Source organism: Petaurus breviceps, unplaced genomic scaffold (genome assembly GCF_028583685.1).
Source record: "Petaurus breviceps papuanus isolate PSGF00001 unplaced genomic scaffold, PetGlider_PUasm1.0 90847, whole genome shotgun sequence".
NCBI lineage: Eukaryota > Metazoa > Chordata > Mammalia > Diprotodontia > Petauridae > Petaurus > Petaurus breviceps.
In genome coordinates, this window is record NW_027187360.1 from 24311243 (window position 1) to 24331961 (window position 20719).

Here is a 20719-nt window from a genome sequence, read left to right on the forward strand (position 1 = left end):
CATAAAAACTGTCTAATTACTCATTTATAGGTATTGCTGCCAATTTTATTAACCAACCCACAGAGATTTTAAATAACTGGTTTATTATACTCAGAGCACAGTCCCATGGTACAAGAAAACCAGTGGACCCCAACCAAGATTTTCAGTAACTCATTATAGGTCTTAGCTACAAGACAGAATAGATGCAATGAATTTTGCAGAGGGTAGAAGGGGAAGGTATAGATTTACACATCAAAGAACAGATAGCAAAAAAGGAAGATCTACATCAGGTAAAATAATAAACTGATCAGCAAACTGTAGACTATTAACACTAGAGATATAGCTAGTGAGAGGAAATCTTCATCATAAGTTAATAGGGGTAATAAAGCTGAACCAGAAATTCTTCTGTCACTAACCAGTTAATTACCTAAGACAAAGTTTAGTGTCCTGGTTAAATTCTACAAGCTCAATCTAGTGATACGAATAGCAGCAATAATGAATTTCTCTTCCCACAATAGTCAAGCAAAACAAATTTACCCCAAAGGTGACACACAAAAACCTATATGAAACTCATTGCCTCATTGTAATGGCATATTTCATCTTTGGTCCTCTGGAATAATGAATGGAAACTGTATTGATCATAGCTTACAAAATTGATTGTTTTCATGTTGTTATTGAAATTGTTCTCCTGGTTCTACTCATTTCATTCTTCATTAGTGTGACATGTGGAATATGAAATGAATGAGGAAACAAAAGTTTGAGCTTCTGAGCATATCAATTTATTAAACAATGCATGCCAATTGCATAACAAATTTGGCACTGAACCCTGAATAGAGGGGAAGACAGATTTTTACACAAGAAAAATTATCAAGTTAAGACCAATTAATTATAAGAAAACAATCAGGATACAAAATTAGGTGATCTGATTTCTAACTGGAGGAAAGATTAGGAGCTTTCCCAATTGAAAGGAAGAGAGAGAACAGATGCAATTCCCTGAAATCAGAAACAGAAGTGTCCCACTTCCCTTCCTCTCCCCATTCAATCAAAGGAACATGGAAACAATGACTGATTCACCAGTATGTAGACAGTTCTTGGATAAGACATATGGGTTGCTTAAGATATATAATTGTGAAAAAAAAAACACAACAACTCCTTGCATCAATCTTTGAATCTGACTGGGTTTCTGGTCATTATAACCTAGGTTATGATAACCCCAGCCACACAGGGTTAGGTTTAAACAATACAATAATAATTGAATAAAGTTTTCTGACAAGACAGAAACTGGACTAGACCCATAACTGAATAGAAAGGAGACTGAACTAGTTCCAGAATGGAGTCACAAGGTGGAGTAAGTATGGTTAACTCAATTCCCACAATTCCCTCATTGGTTTATAAAAGTCTTCAAAACATTTATTCTTATAATATTGATGTAATAGTATATAGCAGTGATTTATCCTGGCTTCCACTGTCTAGAAACAGAATATATTATATTTCACCCCTCCCTAGGGTTATTCACTATCCTTAAAGAGGGTTGGGGTGTCTAGGCTCTCTGCCATTGGCTCCAGTTCCTACCAATGGTATTCCCTCAATTATAGGAGTCCCCTACCCTCTAGTTCCATTTAACTTAATAGTTACAAATTAATAGTTAGCTTTTACAAAGGAATATTTACTTCAAATGGATAACAAAAATAAATTTACAAAAATTCCTCCCAATACCTGGGCATAATCCCTACCCCACCTCATATCCTGAAGAGGGGGAAGGAATTAGGTTCACAGTTTATCTCAGTTCCTTATACAGCACAGTCCCAAGGTCTAAGTCCAAAGCCTCCCTTAGGTTTGAGGCCTAAGCACCTTGGCTTCTCAAGGTTTTCCTGCTGGCCTGGCTGGTCACAGATCTAGCCTGGAATCCTGCCTTCAGCATCAACATTGCTCAAACTCCTGAGTCCAGTGGGTAATACATCACCTGTACCTAGAACTGAAAAAGAATGTTTGAGCAGGCAGACCCAAAATTTTTAGTAGAAAACCGATTTGTTTTTATGAAAAAGGAGAACTTGCAATAATTAAAAAGGAAATAAATGAAATTATCCGAAACTATTTTGCTCAATTATGTGCAAGAAAAACTGAGTACTTAGAGAAAATAGGTGAATATTGTACTTACATAAATATAAAACACCAAGTTTTTAAAAAGAAGAAATAGACTATTTGAATAAGCCATAAGTAAATCCTCAAAGAAAAAATTTTGTTTTAAATAAGGAATCCTTCCAATCTCTTTCTACAATGAAAATATAGTCTTAATACCTAAATCAGGGAAAGACAAAGTAGAGAAAGAATATATATCCATATTAAAAATTAGAACAAGATGACTGCTAGGTGGCACAGTGAATAGAGCACCAGCCCTGGAGTCAGGAGGACCTGAGTTTAGATCCGACCTCATACACTTGACCCACTTTCTAGCCATGTGACTTTGGGTCATTCACTTAACCTCAATTGCCCTCCAAAAAGCAAAAATAAAAAATTAGAACAAGAAATTTTCAGAATTTTTTTCTCTCCTTTTCTTTTCATTAGTTCTCTTCCCCTTCTGTCTGTTCTAAACTATTTAAAGTTCTTATATTTATTTAATCATTCTCTAGTCTGGAATTAAAGTGTCTAAGTTACCTACTTTGAGTTATCTCTTCTGGACAATTTCTATGTAATTGCTTTGTAGATCTTGATACTTTTGCCCTTTTTTTGTTGTTTCTCCCTCTTAGAAGTATCAATTCCTGCAAGAGAAAGAGAGGATAAAATTATTGCCCCATATTCACAAAAAAAGTAAATTCGATATTCTAACTATGAATTTTGGTTCATACCATTAATACAGCATTGGTCAACATAATAAAGACCATAAAAACATTTTATTAATGTGAATAATAAAAACTCATATAATATTAATACATGTTTTTTAAAAAGTTTTTTTACATAAAATCAAATACTCATTACTATTAAAAACTCAAGAAACTGGGACGACTAGGTGGCACAGTAAATAGAGCACCGGCCGTGGAGTCAGGAGGACCTGAGTTCAAATTCGGCCTCAGACACGCAACACAAAAACTAGTCATGTGACCTTGGGCAAGTCACTTAACCCCAATTGCCCTACCTTCCCCCCTCCAAAAAAAAAAAAACCCTCAAGAAATCACAGGAATAAATTAATCTTTCCTCAATATAGTAAGTAGAATTTATCTACATCCAAGAGCAAACATTATATGTAATGGACAAAAACTAGAGAACTTTTCAATAAGATCAAATATAAAGCAAGAATAGTGGAGAAGGAAATAGTAAACCACTCCAGTGTCTTTGCCAAAAACTCCACGAGCAGTAATAGTTTACATGGTCACAAAGAGTCAGACATGACTGAACAACAACAAAGCAAGAATACCCATTATGACCACTACTATTGAACATAAAGCTAGAAAATCTAGCTATAGAAATAGGACATTGTCGAGAAAGAAAAAGAAAACGAGAGAATAAGCCCTGACCAAGAGGAGACAAAATTATCCGTTTTTGAAGATGATATGATGGTATGCTTATAGAAACCTAGAGAGCCAACTAATAATGAATCAAAAGAATAACATTAGCAAAGTTTCAGAATATGATAAATTTACTTAAATCATTAATATTACTATATATACAACTAACAAAACCCAGTAGTAAGAACCAAAAAGGAAAATTTCATTCAAAACAACTACAGAAGCTATGTAATGTTTGGGCATATAGCTACCAAGATTCACCCAGAGACTATGTGAATATAACTATAAAATATTCTTTTCAAAAATCAAGATGGACCGAAGTAATTGGAGAAATTGCTCACAGTAGCAATTGTGCATGTTAAATCAAAACAACATAATAAAAATCACAATAGAACCTAAATTATTCTACTTATTCAGTGCTATACTGATGAAACTCCCAAATAATATTTTGTAGAACTAAAACAAATAAATAAAGAATATAAAGGGCAAGAATGGGGAAAAAAAGTGGGAAAGAATGTGGTGTCTCAGTACTGGATCTCAAACAGCATTACACAGCAGTACTTATTATAATGATTTGGTCCTAGGTAAAAGTGGGGAGAGGGGGTGTGAAAGAGAGAGAGGAAGGAAGAAATCAGCAGAATAGATTAAGTACACAACATACAGAAGAAAACAAACACAGTATCATGATAGTTACTGGCATAATTTCTCATTACTTGACAGAACTGCTTAGAAAACTGGATAGAATACTCAAAGAAATTAGGTTTAGACCATAATCTCTGAAGTTACATCAAAATAAGCTCCAAATAAATACATGGCCTAGATATAAAAGGACACATAACAAACAAAGGAGGAGCAAGGAACAAATCACCTTTCAATCTTTAGACAGGGGAAGAATTCATGACTAAACAGTAATAGATTCACGTAAGATAAAATGGACAATTTTGATTATGTAAAATTAAGTGTTCTGCACAAACAAATCTAATATAGTAGAAATTAAAAGGGAGACAAATTACTGGGGAAAAATCTTTGCAACAAGTTTCTCTGATAAGAATTTCATATCCAAGATATGTAAGGAACTAATTCAAATTTATGAGACTAAAAGCCATTCCCCAATGATTACGGTATATTAACAGACTTTAAAAAAAAAATTAACTTATTTACTTTTAGTTTATAACATTCAGTTCCACAGTTCCTTGAGTTTCAAATTTTCTCTCCCTCTCTCTCCTCCCCCTCCCCCCTCCCCCCTCTCCCCCCATGGTGGCATGCACTCAAATATATCTTCACATTAATCATTAGTCAGGTTGTAAACAAGGATTATAATCTATGGAATGATCAGTGGAAAAGAAGAAACAAAACAAAACAAGAGAAAGAAACAGAAGTAGTTTGTTTCAATCTGCATTCAGACACCGCATGTCTGGATGTGGATATCTCTTTCGATCATGAGTCTTTTGTAGGTGTCTTATAACCTTATATTGCTGAGAGGAGCCCAGTCTATTGAAGTTAGTCATCACACATACGCTGTGTCTGTGATTGTGTACAGATTTCTCCTGGTTCTGCTATTCTCGCTCAGCATCCATTTATATAAGTCTCTCCAGGTTATTATGAAGTCTGTCTGTTCTCATTTCTTATAGCACAGTAGTATTCCATACCTTCATATACCACAACTTGTTCAGCCATTCCCCAATTGGTGGGCATCCCCTTGATTTCCAATTCTTTGCCACCACAAAAAGAGCCGCTATAAATACTTTTGTACATAGGGGTCCTCCTCCCACTTCTTTGATCTCTTTGGGATATAACCCTAAAAGTGCTATTTCTGGGTCTAAGGGTATGTACTTATTTATAGCCCTTTGGGCATAGTTCCAGATTGCTCTCCAGAATGGTTGGATCAGTTCACAACTCCTCCAACAGTGCATTAGTGTTCCAATTTTTCCACATCCTCTCCAGCATTTATCATTTTCCTGTTTTGTCATCTTAGCCAATCTGACTGGTGAGATGTGGTACCTCAGATTTGTTTTGATTTGCATTTCTCTAATCAATAGTGATTTAGAGCATTTTTTTCATATGTTTGTAGATATATTTAATTTCATCTTCTGAGAACTGCCTGTTCATATCCTTTGACCACTTATCAATTGGGAAGTGGTTTGTATTCTTATAGATTTGACTCGATTCTTTGTATATTTTACAAATGAGGCCTTTATCAGAGACACTGGTTGTAAAAATTCTTTCCCAATTTTCCACTTCCCTCTTAATCTTGGTTACATGACAGACATTTTTCAAAGGTAGAAATCAAAGCTATCAACATTCATGCAAAAAAAATGCTCTAAGTTACTAACAGTTAGAGAAATGCAAATGAAAACAACTCTCAAGTTCCCCCTCACTCCTATCAGACTGGAAAAGATAGCAAAAAAGAAAAAATACAATGTTATAGAGGCTATAGGAAAACAGGTATCCTAATGTACTGTTGGTGGGGCAGTAAATTGGTCCAAACATTCTGGAAACCAACTTGGAGATATACCGAGAAAGTTACTAAAATGTATATACCCTTTGACTTAGCCATACTATTACTAGGCCTATTCCCCGTGATAGATAGATAGATAGATGATAGATAGATAGATAGATAGATAGATAGATAGATAGATAGATAGATAGATAGATAGATAGATAGATAGAGATAGATAATGAATGAATAAGAAAATTAATGAATGAATGGACACAAAAATATATACAAAAATATTGAGGAGCTCTTTTCATGGTAGCCCAATATTGGAAACTAAGGGAGCATCCTCTATTGGGTAATAGTTAAACAAACTGTGGTAGATGAATATGATGGAATAGTATTGTTTCATAAGAAATTATGAAGTGGACAATTTTAGAAGAAACTGGAAAGACCACTATAAACTGATGCAGAGTTAAGTGAGCAGAAATAAGAATTTATACAATAACAGTATAGAGACAAACAACTTTGGAAAATTTTAAAATCCTGATCAACAAGAAATGCAAAAGGCTGAAGATGAAAAATATTTCTCAGTTCTTGACAGAGATAATGAACTTAAAATGAGGAGACATACATTTTTCAGATAAAGTTAATGTGGGAACCTATTTGGTCAAACTATTTAACTACGTATTAAGGCCTTCATTATTATTCATAATTACTCATATTAAGGCTTCTAAAAAATTTGCTCAAGTAGGGAGAAGTAGTAAGAGGGACATATTAGCTTTTGAAATGTTTATTATTAAAAATGCTTATAATTGAAAAAATAAAAATAATAAACTATTTTAAAAAGAAAAATATTACTATGAGCCTGTCTCCCGTCCTAGAGTGCCTTTCTCATTGTCCAAGACTTTCCTTTTCTTTAAAAACAATATATTTTGTTTGTTGTGAGGGCTGTCCTTGCCATATAACATGAGTGGTGTCTCAAAAGCTCACTGAAGAGAATCATTCCTTCAGAATTAGGTTGGAGCAAATGGAAGCTAGTGACATTATGAGAAATCAGTTCTCAAGGAAAATTGCCCTGAAGTTTTAGAACCAGAGGACAAAATAGAAGTTGAAATAATCCACCCATAACCTCCTGAAAAAGATCCCCAAAACAAAACTCCTAGGAATATTATAGTCAGGTTCTGGAATTCCCAAATCAAGGAGAAAATATTACAAGCAGCCAGGCAGAAATAATTTAAATATTGTGGAAACACAATCAGGATAACACAGGATCTGGCAGCTTCTACACTGAGGGATTGAAGAGCTTGGAATATGATATTCTGGATGTCAAAGGAGCTGGAATTAAAACCAAGAATCACCTACCCAGCAAAACTGTGTATCATGTTTCAAGGGAAAATATGGTCATTCAATGGAATAGAGGTCTTTCAGGCATTCATGATGAAAAAGAGTTGAATAGAAAATTTGACACTCAGATACAAGAAACAAGAGAAGCATGAGAAGGTAAACAGAGAAAAGAAATAATAAGGAACTTATCAAAGTCAAACTATTTACATTCCTACATGGAAAAACGATAACTGTAACTTATGAAACTTTTCTCAGTATGAGAATAGTTGAAAGGAATAGAAATGTGTGTGTATGTGTGTGTGTATATATATGTATATATATACATACATACAATATGTCTATACAGGAAGGTATATGGGCATATGAATACATATGTGAGCATGTGTATATATGTTTACAGATATACATAGAGGGCACAGGACCAATTTAATAGGAAGGGATGATACTTAAAAGATGAAATTAAGAGGTGAGAGAGGAATATAATGAGAGGAGATGGGGAGAGACAGAATGGGGTAAACTATCTCATATAGAAGAGGCAAGGGAAAATGGTTACAATGGAGGGGAAGAATAGGAAGGCAAAAGGGAATGAATCAACCTTATTCTCATTGAATTTGGCTTAGGGAGGGAATGACATACACACTAAATAAGGTATCTCACCCTACAAGAGCTTAGGGGGAAGGGGATGAGAGGGGGGATGTTGGAAGGGAGGGCAGGCTGCGGGGAGGGAGGGAAGTTGGAAACACTTTTGAAAAGGGACAGGATCAAAGTAGAGAATAAAACAAGTGGGGGTGGGATAGGATGCAGGGAAATATAGTTAGTCTTTCACAATACATCCAATATGGATATGTTTTGCATAGCTACACATGTACAACCTATATTGAACTACTTCAATAGGGGAAGAATCTGGAATTCAAAGTTTTAAAATCAAATTTTTAAAAATATATATTATTTTTATTTTACGTGTAACTGGGAAATAAGATATACAGGCACTGGGGCATAGAGATCCACCATGCCCTACTAGAAAGTTGGATGGGGAATGGGGGAAGATATGGGAGAGAGCAGATTGGGGTAGGGGATATTCAATGGGATCACTGTTTTGGGGTGGTGGGTAGGGGGAAAATGGGGAGAAAATTGGTAACTCAAAATCTTGTGAAAATGGATGATGTAAACTAAAAATAAACATAAAAGAAAAAAAATTAAATGACTCAGCTCAACCAAGAAAGTTCTAGATCTCACCCAGGGGGACATTTCCCAAAGTCTCCAACATAGCAAGCTGGGGATAGGGACATGATGGAGACCGCCAGCTTGTCTCCTGTCGACTTCTTCCCAGAATCTTTTCCTTCACCAACCTAAAGGAGATTGGCATCTTCTATCTTTTCTCTCAAAGGCTGAAGCCAGAAGCACCTGAAGTGATTGTAGAACCTAAAGAGACTCAAAGAGCTTCTAGAGAAGTAAAGAGCTCTCTTCTCTCCCACTCTTGCCAAATCTTCCCCCAGCCCCTCATGCAGACATAGGGCATTGAAGTCCACTAATGAGGACAGAGTTCTTTCATACCAATGAGCTCTGGGACTGGATTACATTCCTCCTCTGGGCAAGTCTAAGACCTTTAAATATACAACATAAACACAATCATTAGTGTTTTAAAACAATAAGAATGATTTTCCTGGTGTCCCAAGTAACCAACCTTCAGTACCTTTGAAACAAAAATAAACAAACCCATAACTGTACACGCAATTGACCTCATACTATATAGAGCATCATCTGAGAGGATACCACAGTGACAAGATAGCTAATTACATACAGAATAAAACACATACACATTTAGAAAGTACAAGCATACTATTACATAGTGTTTTATAATATATAATTTGTATATTATATAATATAACCATTTTGGAGAGCAATATGGAATTATGCCCAAAGAGTTATTAAACTGCCTATACTCTTTGACCTAGCAATACCACTACTGGGTCTGTTTCCAAAAATAATTAGGGAAAAAGGGAAAGAACTTGCATGTTCCAAAATATTTGTAGCAATTCCCTTTGTGGTGGCAAAGAAACTGAAATATGTAGTAATTAACATGTATAGCAGTAAACATGTGTAATTATATGCAAGGTCCTTTTTACCTGGGCAGCTCTAGTATTGTCACCTAGATATATGTGTAACATCATAACAGCCTAGTGGACTGGTTTAATAAATTTGTTACACTTTTCACTGACTTATCTTTCTGATGCTATACCAGAGCTAATAGTTGGCATTGACTGACCCTAAGGATCATTAGGGACTTGTTTGTCTACACCTGTGCTAGCAGTCATTCCAGGATGTTTATCAGCATGTTTAAGTTCTGTTAGTTGGGTCTGTACCCTAGGAATCTTTGTAGTAGCTTTGGGCAGGAAGGGGTCATCTCTGGGTTGAGTTCCCCTGCCCTGTAATAATGTATTCAGTTACTTCTTCCCTGAATGCATAACTTTCTTGTTTTTTAAATTAAATTTTTTTTTTCAGTTTTCAACATTTACTTCCATAAGTCTTAAATTTTCTCCCTCCCCAAGATGGCTTGCAATCTGATATGGACTCTACACATACATTCCTATTAAACACATTTTCACATTAGTCATGTTGTATAGAATTATGATGAATGGGAAAAACCATGAGAAAGAAAAAAAAACAAAATAAAACAAAAAAATAGTCTGCTTTGTTCTGCATTCTGACTCCATTGTTCTTTCTCTGGATGAGGATGGCATTTTTCATCATGTGTCCTTTGGAATTGTTTTAGGTCCTTTCATTGCTGAGAAGGGGCTAAGTCTATCAAAATCAGTCCTTGTACATTGTGGTTGTTACTGTGTTCAATGTCCTCCTGGTTCTGCTCCCCTCACTCAACATGAGTTCATATAAGTCTTTCCGGGTTTCTCTGAAGTCCACCAGTTCATCATTTCTTATAGCACAATAGTATTCCATTACATTCATATACCACAGCTTGTTTAGCCATTCCCCAATTGATGGGCATCCCCTCAATTTCCAATTCTTTGCCACCACAAAAAGAGCTGCTATAAACATTTTTGTACATGCGGGTCCTTTTTCCATTTTCATGATCTCTTTGGGAAACAGCCCTAGAAATGAAATGGTATTGCTGGGTTAAAGCATATACACATTTTTATAGCCTTTTGGTCATAGTCCTGGATGCATCACTTTCAGTGCCCATATTTGGATCAGAAAATCTTTGTACAACTGGTGGATAGTTTCTTCTTCTCAGTCTTGTCATGGGTGAGTGTCCATCAGTCCTCCCCAGTAGCTCATTAGAAAACCTAACTTTCCCATGGGCAATAAGTGAATGCAGTAAGTGATACTGATAAGGCCCCCTCCTTAGGGGCTTTTTTTGTAAATAGACAAGTTGCTAAGTCTCTTGAACTGGTAAAAATCCAAGGAGATAGAAGAAAGCAGTCTTTTCCTTGTCCTCTGCAGACACAGAAATCTGGTAATAGCTACCACACAAGTCCAAGACTGAAAACCACTAGCTACTTATCAAACAATCCAAGGCATTTTGCAATAGTGGCATAACATACTGGTCCACGTTAGTCCTTTCGTTCAAAGTTGGTAAGTAATACATATCTGTATCTTTCCATTTTTCTTAGGCACCACCGTGAGTCATGCATAGGGGCCACTGGATTCTATGATGATGCTATTAACCAGCATTTCTTTGAGGTGGTTTCTGAGATCTTTCATCAGAAACAATGTAATTCTCTTAGATCTTCCAATGATCAGGAGTAAATGAGCTGATTCTCTTGATTGCACCTCAAGGACATCCCACATCTCATTCATGAAAGAAGAGCACTTGTCCTCTGACTGAGTTCTAGCCTGAATCTATTTTTCTACTCATGTGGTAATGGGTAGTCCCCGAAGTCAAATGCCTCAGAGTGTAGCACAGTTGAGGCTCCTGCTGGGTTCACCAGAACCTTTCTTCTACGCTTTTGTAAGTCTGGGCATAATCTACAAGAATGGTCAAAGTGTTCAGGTATGGGCACCCTAGCTTGTCCCTTGAGGTATATCCTGCTAGAATTTTGAAGAGACCAGAAGTAGTTCCAATCAGGGCTGACATTCCAGTGAATGTTAGAGGGTTTGGACATACCAAAACAAGTATCCACTTTCCTGTTAATGTGAATAGAAACTTCCTTGGGAAATTTCAAGTTCACCTGGATGTATCCCAAGTATGAATAGTCTCTATCACTCATATCATCAAGTCCAAACAGTGTCATAGGCTTTAAAGATATTTTACCCAAATATCTGTCATAAAAATATTGGGAAATGATGTTAACTTGAGTTCCACTGTCTAGGAAAGCACTGAAATCCACATTCTCCATTTTGACCATTTACTCCTACAATGAGGTCCTATGAGTCCAGGTATATCCATTCCAGTATATGGAATAGATCCATAATGAACTGAGGATGAATTCAGTGTGACTGTCTTTAGTACCCAGGGTGACTGACCTCCTTCCCTGACTCTGCTCCAGTTTCCCAAAGCAGGATCTGAAGATTTTAACTTTTTTTATGACCAATGCTGTTGCCAATGTGAGTATGGCCACCCAATCCATAATTAAAATGAAAGGCGGATTTGTTACTCTGATGCTTACCTCATGATGGTGTTCTTATGTTAGGCTTTCATGCCCTCCGTTTCCTTGGTCTCTCCAAGGAGAATAGCATTATGCAATGTCCCATCTTATACCTGATTATCTCAGGTTTTGTAACTGCAGCTCAGCATTGGTGGTGCTGTTATCCTACTTTGCTCCTATGGCTCATACTTGAAAAGGCCTGGATACTGCTGAGGTTGAGCTGCATGGATTATATCAATCCTTGAAGCTCAGGAGTGCCTGTTTAACTTCAGCCATTGCTAACAATTGTTTCTGTGTCTGTATAGATGCGTGAGGATCATGTACCAAGTCCTTGAACAATCTCTGCTGTGTAATTTTTCCTGCATTCTCAGGATCCACAGAACCTCTCTGTATCAGTCTCCGTATACATTGCCCCACCTGGGGAGGAATCCAATAGACTTTTCTCCTTTGTGCTGCACAATATTAGAAACCACATTAGCATGAGAGTTTCTAATTTATCATGCCCCCCCTCCCAAAACTTCTCAGCTAAAGTTTGTATACATTCATACCAAATAATATTTGGCCTTACTATCTCTGTAGCTATGCGCTTTATGCTGTCAGTCTCCCACTGTGTCCCAGGCATATTCTTGCCTGTCCAGTCACAGTCTTACAGGACTATTCTCCTGGGGGACATTCTTCATGTCTAGAGAAAATAACAATTTGGGACTTATGGTATCTGTTTGTCACAGGAGGTGTGGCATCCACTTTTCTCATGGATGAAGTGGAGTTCTTGAATTTGATGATGACATTCAGTCTCTCTGTAGTAATGTCTCCTTTAATTAGAAGGGCTCCTACCACTTTAAGAAATTCCTCATCCTCAGAGGGGATGGAGAAGTCTGAAATTCCCAGGAATAACTCCCTACTTGTCAATTCCTCAGGCATCTCTCCATGGTCAAAATTTTCAGGAAAGATCAGAAAAACTTCCTGAATTGCCTCACTTGTCTTAGCATGCATGGCCTTAATTGTATACTCTTCTAATTCTCTCCCTTTTCTTCCTGAGAAAATCAAATTGATCTTGTCTCCATTTTTTTTCAATCGATTCTATTCTGTACCAACCACAGACATTTTGTACAACTGCTTAAATCACATTTGTTTCTGAATTGAATTTGAACATTCATAGGTTCAGAAGTTCAGTCTTCCTGAGTTGTTTAAAAGTTCCATTTCCCTATAAATCACTTTAATTCAAGGAAATCTGTGGTGTCTATGCCACTAGCTATCTTTGACCAGTTAGAGGAAATCTGCTATCCCTGTACCATTAGTTATTCTTGCAGCAGGACTAAATCAGAATTTTATAGTGATGAGATGGAAGAAGGGGTTGATAGTCCCATATTCCCAATTTCCAATTATATTGTCCCCCACACCTATGATACTTCTGACCTTGTAACCAATTGTATTGTTTTCCCTATCTATGATGATACTGGATCTGTAGCCAATCATATCATTTCCCCCATCTAAGAAGCTGCCTTCTAGCTGTTTTTTTGGATGTGTTCCCTTTGGTCTGTAAAAATGTCAGCCCTCATCCAGAGTCTTTTGGCTTGCAAAGGAGCTACATTGTACACTGTACACAATTTTCTGTACTACTCTTCTGTTGTAAAGGAGATCTGTTTCTCCATCTGTTTTAGACTATGACTTGTTTTTAGGGATCTTTGCATTTACATTTTTGTTAATTATCATGTATGGTGTTTTCTTGGTCCCATAATCTCTATAATGAAGAGATCAAAAGGTTCATTTGGCTTTCTGACAGCCAAATTGAGTCCACCACTACATTAACTAGTTCCTTGTGAATTTTAATATGCAAAGATGTCCTGGCCAAAGCCCAGCTAGGTAGCACAGTGGATACAGTGTTAGACTTGGAGTCAGGAAGATCTGAGTTCAAATTCAGCCCCATAAACTTACAAGCTGTGTGACACAATGGGCAAGTCATTTAATGTTTCTCAGCCTGTTTCCTAACATGTAAAATGTGGGTAATAATAGCACCTACTTCATAGGATTGTTGTGAGAATCAGATGAGATAACATATGTAAAGTGCTTTGTAAAATTTATGGTACTATATAAATGCTAGGTGTTGGTATTTTATTTATTTTTGCTATATATTTCCTGGATTATTTTCATTTAAGTAAAAACTTCAAGTACATTTGTCTTTGTATCTTCAAATACTTCTGTTATTGGATGCAGACCTTCAGAGACACAGAGATCAATCTGTTTCAGTATCTCTCTAATGATTAGAACATTTTTAGTGGTACCATCTCAGTAATGTCATACTGGGGCTACTGTTACTTTTCCTTTTAAGGAGGTTGTTGAATATTGTATTTGCATCTCGTATAATAGTATATTGCTATCTTTGGTAAGCTTGACAATAGCGATAATAATATATTGCTGACTTTGGTAAGTCACCTGTGCTACAAAAATGTATCTTAACAGTAATCTTTGACCCCAGGCTGATTCTCAGTTTCCAGTGCTATTTGAATATTGACAGCCACTCAGCTCTGGAGTTGAGCTGACATGGTTCAGGATTAAATGGCATTAGGCGAGTCAGACCTTAATTTCAAAGCAGTCACAACAAAAGGAGTGTTCATTTCCTGTCCATGATTTTTCAAAGATTAAGAGCAGGTAAGTAATCAGCTACACTTCTTCCAGGACCCCGTGATACAATTCATCCAGGTCTTATGACTGGAACTCATTAAGGACTATTAAATATTGTTGGACTATTGTTTCACTTGCATTGGCTTTTCCTGTTAACAATTCTTACAAGTCAAAAGACTGTTCTTTTTAGTAGAAAAAAGAGAAACAGAATCTAATAGTTTTGCCTTTTCTGTCATCTGTATCATTGTCTGATCCACTTTAATCAATAATCTCATCACTTAAAAAATGTTTTATTCTGAACTTAAACACCAAAAACATTTCCCAATCAGCAGAATACAAAGAGGATTATATACAAAACACAATAAATTCCATACATTACTTTCAAAATTGTTCTGTTTATCTGTGCTCCCTTTTGAACTTATTTCTGTTTGGTTCTATACTTTAGTGGTCCTTTTTTTTAAGGGGTAGAGTAAGGGGGGCATCATGACTTTTAACCTGCTCTCTCAATAAACCCTCCCCAAATAAAAATCAAAATTTAAGAGAAAACCCTTGTAATAAATAATCATAATTGGGCAATCTCAGCAGAAAATTGTTAACCACTACTGTTCATCATTTCTTTCTCTATGCAGTACTGGATGATCTCTCCCCAATGGCATCTGAGGAGTTTCCTAGAAATAAGTAGGAACATCAAAGTTGCTTCCTTCTAAGATCATCCAGCACTACCCTGTATATCAAGAGCCTCATGCCTACTGCCTAATGATGTTACCACCAGTGTATTATTTTTGAATTTGGATTTTCTTTTCCCTTATGAGTAAACTGTAGAAAATACAATCTATGTAGTTGCTGAGGGTAAAAATGAAAGTAAATTGGTATTAAAACTAGAGGCAAAAGATAGTAGTAGAAAAGGAAAGGTAATCAGGAATTGCATATGGCATCTCTAAATCAAGGTATCAAGCAGGTTTAAGATTCAAGAAAGTTAAGAATCACCATGTCTCCTGGAAGTGGGGTTCAGAGATCAGTACAGGGTTAGAAAACAACAAAAGACAGAATCAAAAGGTTGCCTAGGCAAGATTTCAGTGTTGGAACTTGTATGCTAGCAAACTGACTGAGTTCAACAAAAACAAGCTTGGCCCAAAGAAGAGGTATTAAAAAAAAACAAAACTTTCTTCCCACCCATCCAGCCCTTCCTGTCTTGCAGAAGTCAGGTGTGGCACATCACTGATTTTTTTTCCATGCCTAACCTTTTCCTTTTTGATTTCATAACATTCAGTTTTCATTGCTTCAGGATTATTTTCTTTCTATTTTCATTGTTGCAGTCATTTTATCTATTGTCTTCCTGGTTCTGCTTACTTTACTTTGTATCAGTTCATGTAAATCCTTATTCTCTGCATTTATCATGTTTCTTAGAGCAAAGTAATATTCCATTATATTCATGTACTAATTGTTTAGCCATTTACCAATCAATGGACATCTAACTTTGTTTCCAGTTCTTTGCTACAACAAAAACAGATTTTTGATCTGTTAAAATGGATGTCTCTCAGGCTGATTTCAGAAAAATCTGGAAAGACTTACATGAACTGATGCAAAGTGAAGTGATCAGAACCAGGAAGACAGTGTACAGAGTAAAAGCAATATTGTACAATGATCAACTGTGAATGACTTAGCTATTTTAAGCAATACAATGATCCAAGAAAGTTCCAAAGGACTCATGATGACAAATGCTATCTATATCCAGAGAAAGAACTGATGGAGTCTAAATGCAGACCAAAACATACTGGTTTTCACATTCTTTATTTTTTTTTTCATTTTTTTTCTTTTAGTATGCTTCTTTCTTTTACAACATGATTTATATGGAACTGTTTTACATGATTGCATATGTATATATATAATATATATATATATATATATATATAAAACCTATATCAAATTGCTTACCATATTAGGGAAGGGAGAGGTGAGAAAAGGAGGGAGAAAATTTGGAACTCAAAAACAATTTTTAAATGAATGCTGAAAATTGTCTTTACATATAATTGGGAAAATTAAATATTTAAAAATAACAAATGGCTTTCTAGAAGGGAGAGGGAAAGGATAAAACGGAAAATCTAAGTGGTATAAAAACAAAAAATATCAATAAAAATCTATTTTCTTAAAATTTGATAAAAAATAAAACGACTTGTGATAAACAGTTAGATCCTTCACAAATTTATATTCAACATACACATAAAACCAGAAAAATAATATTTCTTCTGCCATATACACAAAGAAACAGATATACCCACTCCCCACCAACACACTCACAGAGGGACAAGCACATCCATTCCCCACTTAGAGAGAGAGGCAAATGCACTAACTCCTTGCCTTCCCTTTCATATATTAAAGTATAAGAGTCAGTGCAAACATTCTCTTACACATATACAAAGGGGCATACTTGTTTCACTTTTAAAATACCCAGAGGGGTAAATATCTGATCTCACATGCACACACATAGAAAAAAATTCTCATTCCTGACAATGCACACCCACATTCATCCATCTCTTTCACATACACACCCATAGGGTGAAGTATCCATTGACACACACACACACACACAAAAGAAGTACCCCTCACCAGGGAGGTAGACACCCATCTCTACCTATCAACACCACCATCACATCCCACACCCATCAAGGTAAATTCATCTCTCAAATCTACCTAGAAGAGATGATATCCTTATGGGCTGATACATGCCATTTTCCATCTCTCCCCTTTCTCCTCTCAAAATGCCTAAACCTCAATCATTCACTCATTCACTCACTCACTCACATGAACTTTCTGTCTCTATCTCTCTCATGTTCTCTCAGTCACACACACACACACACACACACACACACACACACACACACACACACACACACACGGCAGACACCACCCACATCCATCCCATTCTCTACAACAACCCCCAGTCTTTCATATACCCATAACACATTACATACTTGAGACATCAAACTACAATCCATGAGTACTACTGTTATAATAAAATTAATTTAATATTAAATCATACAAGTGCATAGTCCAAGCTTAGGTATAAAAAAATGGAATGTTGAAGTCTATATCCTTGATTTGTCAAACATTCAAATCAGACAATTAAGTCCTTTCCTTAAAGGAATCCAAAAGCCAGTAGAAACTATACTTTGCAGCAACACATAAAAAACATACCTTGCAGCAATGTGTGCCCCAAAATATACATCTGCCCCACCTCAGTGGCAACTTCAGGAGCTGGCAGAAAAGAACTATTGCACCAAGATCTAGGGTGAAAGCAGGTCGGGGGGGAGGGAGGAAGAGCCTCCATTCCCTGAGCTCGCCACAGCGCTGTGACTTACAGGAAACCTGAGAGGCAGTGCTCAAAGCAGCTAGTCTCCCCTGCTTCCGCTTCCCACACATGTCATGTCCCTAGTTAAGGACTCCCCTCCTAAGGGCTACATGGTGGGGGAAAGGGGGTGGGGTAATGAAGGGGAAAGTAAAAGGAATTAGATTCCTCAGTCTCAGAGAGCCTGCACGAATGGGGAAATCTCTAAAGGTCAGACTAACCCTCAAGGGCAGTCTGCATTGATAGCAGTCTGTACCCTGAATTAATGAGATTTCATCAAGAGGTACCTCAGCTCTGAAGGGCAGGCACCACTAGCCTGGGCAGATGGTGGATCCTATTGTAAACAAACAGTACTCCAGAGCTTGGCCTTCCCTTCTTCCCTCCCTCCCACCCACCTTGCCCACTGAGGACCAGGCACAGTGGAATGCATAAGGTAGCAAGTGACAGAAACAATTTCCAAGAAGCAGGTAACACAGTATTTCTGCACAAAATACACTGTGGTCCCTACAAGAGTCCAACCCTGGCTCCAGGCCAACAGGCTGATTTCTTGTTTCTTCCCTCTTCAGAGAGAAGGCAAATCTGTTTGCTCATCTGACATTATGGCAAGCCCATGTTCAGACAGTTGCGGCTGATGCCCTGAAACAGAAGGAATCCTCCTGGGGAGAACTGAGTCCTGGCCTGCAGGACAGCAGAGGCATGTGCAAAGCAAGGCCTTCACTGCAGAAGAGCAGGAAGAAGGGGCTGCAGGCATTCATCCTCCCCACCCTTCGCCTGACCCTGACTCAGAGGTATAGGCTGCACAGAGGTACAGCCATAGGGGCAAGTGCAGCATTTTTATCCTTACTGCTACTGGGCATGGGGTACTCGGGCTGGGTCTGCTCTAGCCTCTACTACAGGCAGCCCTCCACAGCAGTAGGCTTAGCTGGCCTTGCACCCCCTACCTGACAAAGACAACATTATTGCACAACTCCTCCCTTCACATTACAACAGGAGCTTCTCCAAAAACAGCTAGTGCAAACAATAGTTTCTTGATTTGAATTTGGTTTTATGCTGCTGCCCAAACCCAAACCTCAGGCCAGGGTGTTGTGAAAGCAGTCTTAAGTTCACCAAGACATACAGGTATAGTCACTTACTAGGCCAGGGGCAGTGGTATGCTAAAGGATAAATGCCCATTCCTTCCAGAAAGTTGGGGAAGGTCACCTTGGTCAGTCAGTTTACCTGCTGTGACCTCACCCTTCTACCTGGATGCCAGAATCCTTCCCATGCTCCCTGTTCTAGCCAACACTAATTGGCTACTTTAAAAACCACAACAAAAAAAGACCACATCCAATGTACAACATTGACAAGCAAAATCATGGCCACAGATCAACAATCAGATTTTAAAAACAGTCCAGGAATAAGAAGTTTGTTTGTTTTCAAGCAGCTTCTCTAAGGGTTCTCTTGCTTCACCCAGAATCTTCTCAGAACAGCACCAAGGATGAACTCCAGAGTTGGGTTTACAGCAGAAATCCCTTGGGCCTCCCCAAACCTCTCCCTCTGCATGGACAGAGAAGAGGCTACGCTGCACCTGGAGGCTTCTCAGTCAACAATCTGGCCAGAACACTCTTACTAAGAGCACTTAAAACAGGGCAAGAAGAGTCTGGGTCACTCCTCAACCTGCTTCTTATCCTTTTTCTCTAAGATTAAAAAGCCAAATGGTTTTTCTATTCAAATAATAATAGTTTCCTCCTTCCCTCCAGGGGGTAGAAGAGGAAAAAATTTTTCAAAAGGATCATGTTATTGCTGGTTCTCTCTGAAGGGTTGGTCCTGGTCTGCTTTAGTCTATTGAGTTCATGTAAGCTAGACATCAGAGGCAGTCCCCCAGATTCCATCAGTCCCCACTGGCTGCAGTTGCAAAAGGCACATGGGGGTGCACAAAGTGAGGCTCCCTTGGCTGGGGAAAGGGGACAGAAAAAAGGGGAGGATTTTTGGTCAATTTTGTTTTCTCATTGGCATTTTGTAAAATAAAGTACAAGATGCTGGACATTCCTGGTGTCGGAGAGGAAAAAGTCTCAAAGAGATTGCAAAGCCATCATGGGGACAGGGAGAAAGGGGCAGCCATTGACTATCCACCTCTGAGTGCACAAATAATCCTTATGGCCCAAGAGAAAAGGCCCATAAGGGCGATGTCTTAGTGGCAGACAGCTGGCCTCTGACGGACTTGCACTGAAGAAGCCATGACACAGCATCCCTTCTTGTTGTAGAAATCAATGAGCCGTTGCCACATTGGACAGCAACTCAAGAGGTAGTGATTTCCTGCAGAAGAGTAAACAGGAATTAGAATTAGAAGTCTTAGCGATCCCTCACATCCGTACTAGACTTTATGAGTTACAAAACTTCCACATTCATAACCTCATTTGATTCTCATAATCTACTTTCCCCTCTCTATCTTTTCCCTCAGGAAAGGAAGGATTTCCCCATTTCACAGATGGAGGCCCAGAAAACCTAAATGTAATACAGCAAGTTAATGACTACACTGAGACCCTAAGAACCTATATCCTTGATTATCCAGTGTTGAAAAAATCTACCCTAAATGAGAATAGACTGAAGAATCAGGTCTCTGCGCTATAGCCCTCTATCATCTCCTGAGACCAAGGAATACATCAAAATAAATCTGCTTTTACCCAACCTTCCTCCTATTCTCCTCCACCATATTCAAGCTGGTTAGGCCTCTTCTCAGGTCATACCATGGGCCTGAATGTCTAAGATCCTGGCCACTGCTGTTTCAGTAGCCTTGGGAAAAGTCAGTTGGTGGAGCCCCACCACCACCCATTTTATTTCCAATGTCCCCCTCCCTCCACATTGTGTATCACAGCCTTCTCCATGGGCACTTTGTCTGAGAAAC

At 37.8% G+C, this 20719-nt stretch overlaps 1 protein-coding gene across 5 annotated transcripts in view; it reads right to left on the minus strand.

The window, feature by feature from the left end:
- Positions 1-20719, minus strand: part of HELZ2 (helicase with zinc finger 2) — a 62386-nt gene that overhangs the window by 11652 nt on the left and 30015 nt on the right. For 3 of the 5 annotated variants that reach the window (XM_069072613.1, XM_069072614.1, XM_069072611.1), the window contains one exon: positions 16265-20130. In XM_069072613.1, the coding sequence (XP_068928714.1) occupies positions 20006-20130 (125 nt within the window). In that variant the 3' untranslated portion in view covers positions 16265-20005. Of the gene's footprint in view, positions 1-735; positions 1955-2638; positions 2739-16264; positions 20131-20719 lie in introns of those variants that run through there. The other 2 variants (XR_011165345.1, XR_011165346.1) reach the window with 2 other exon arrangements.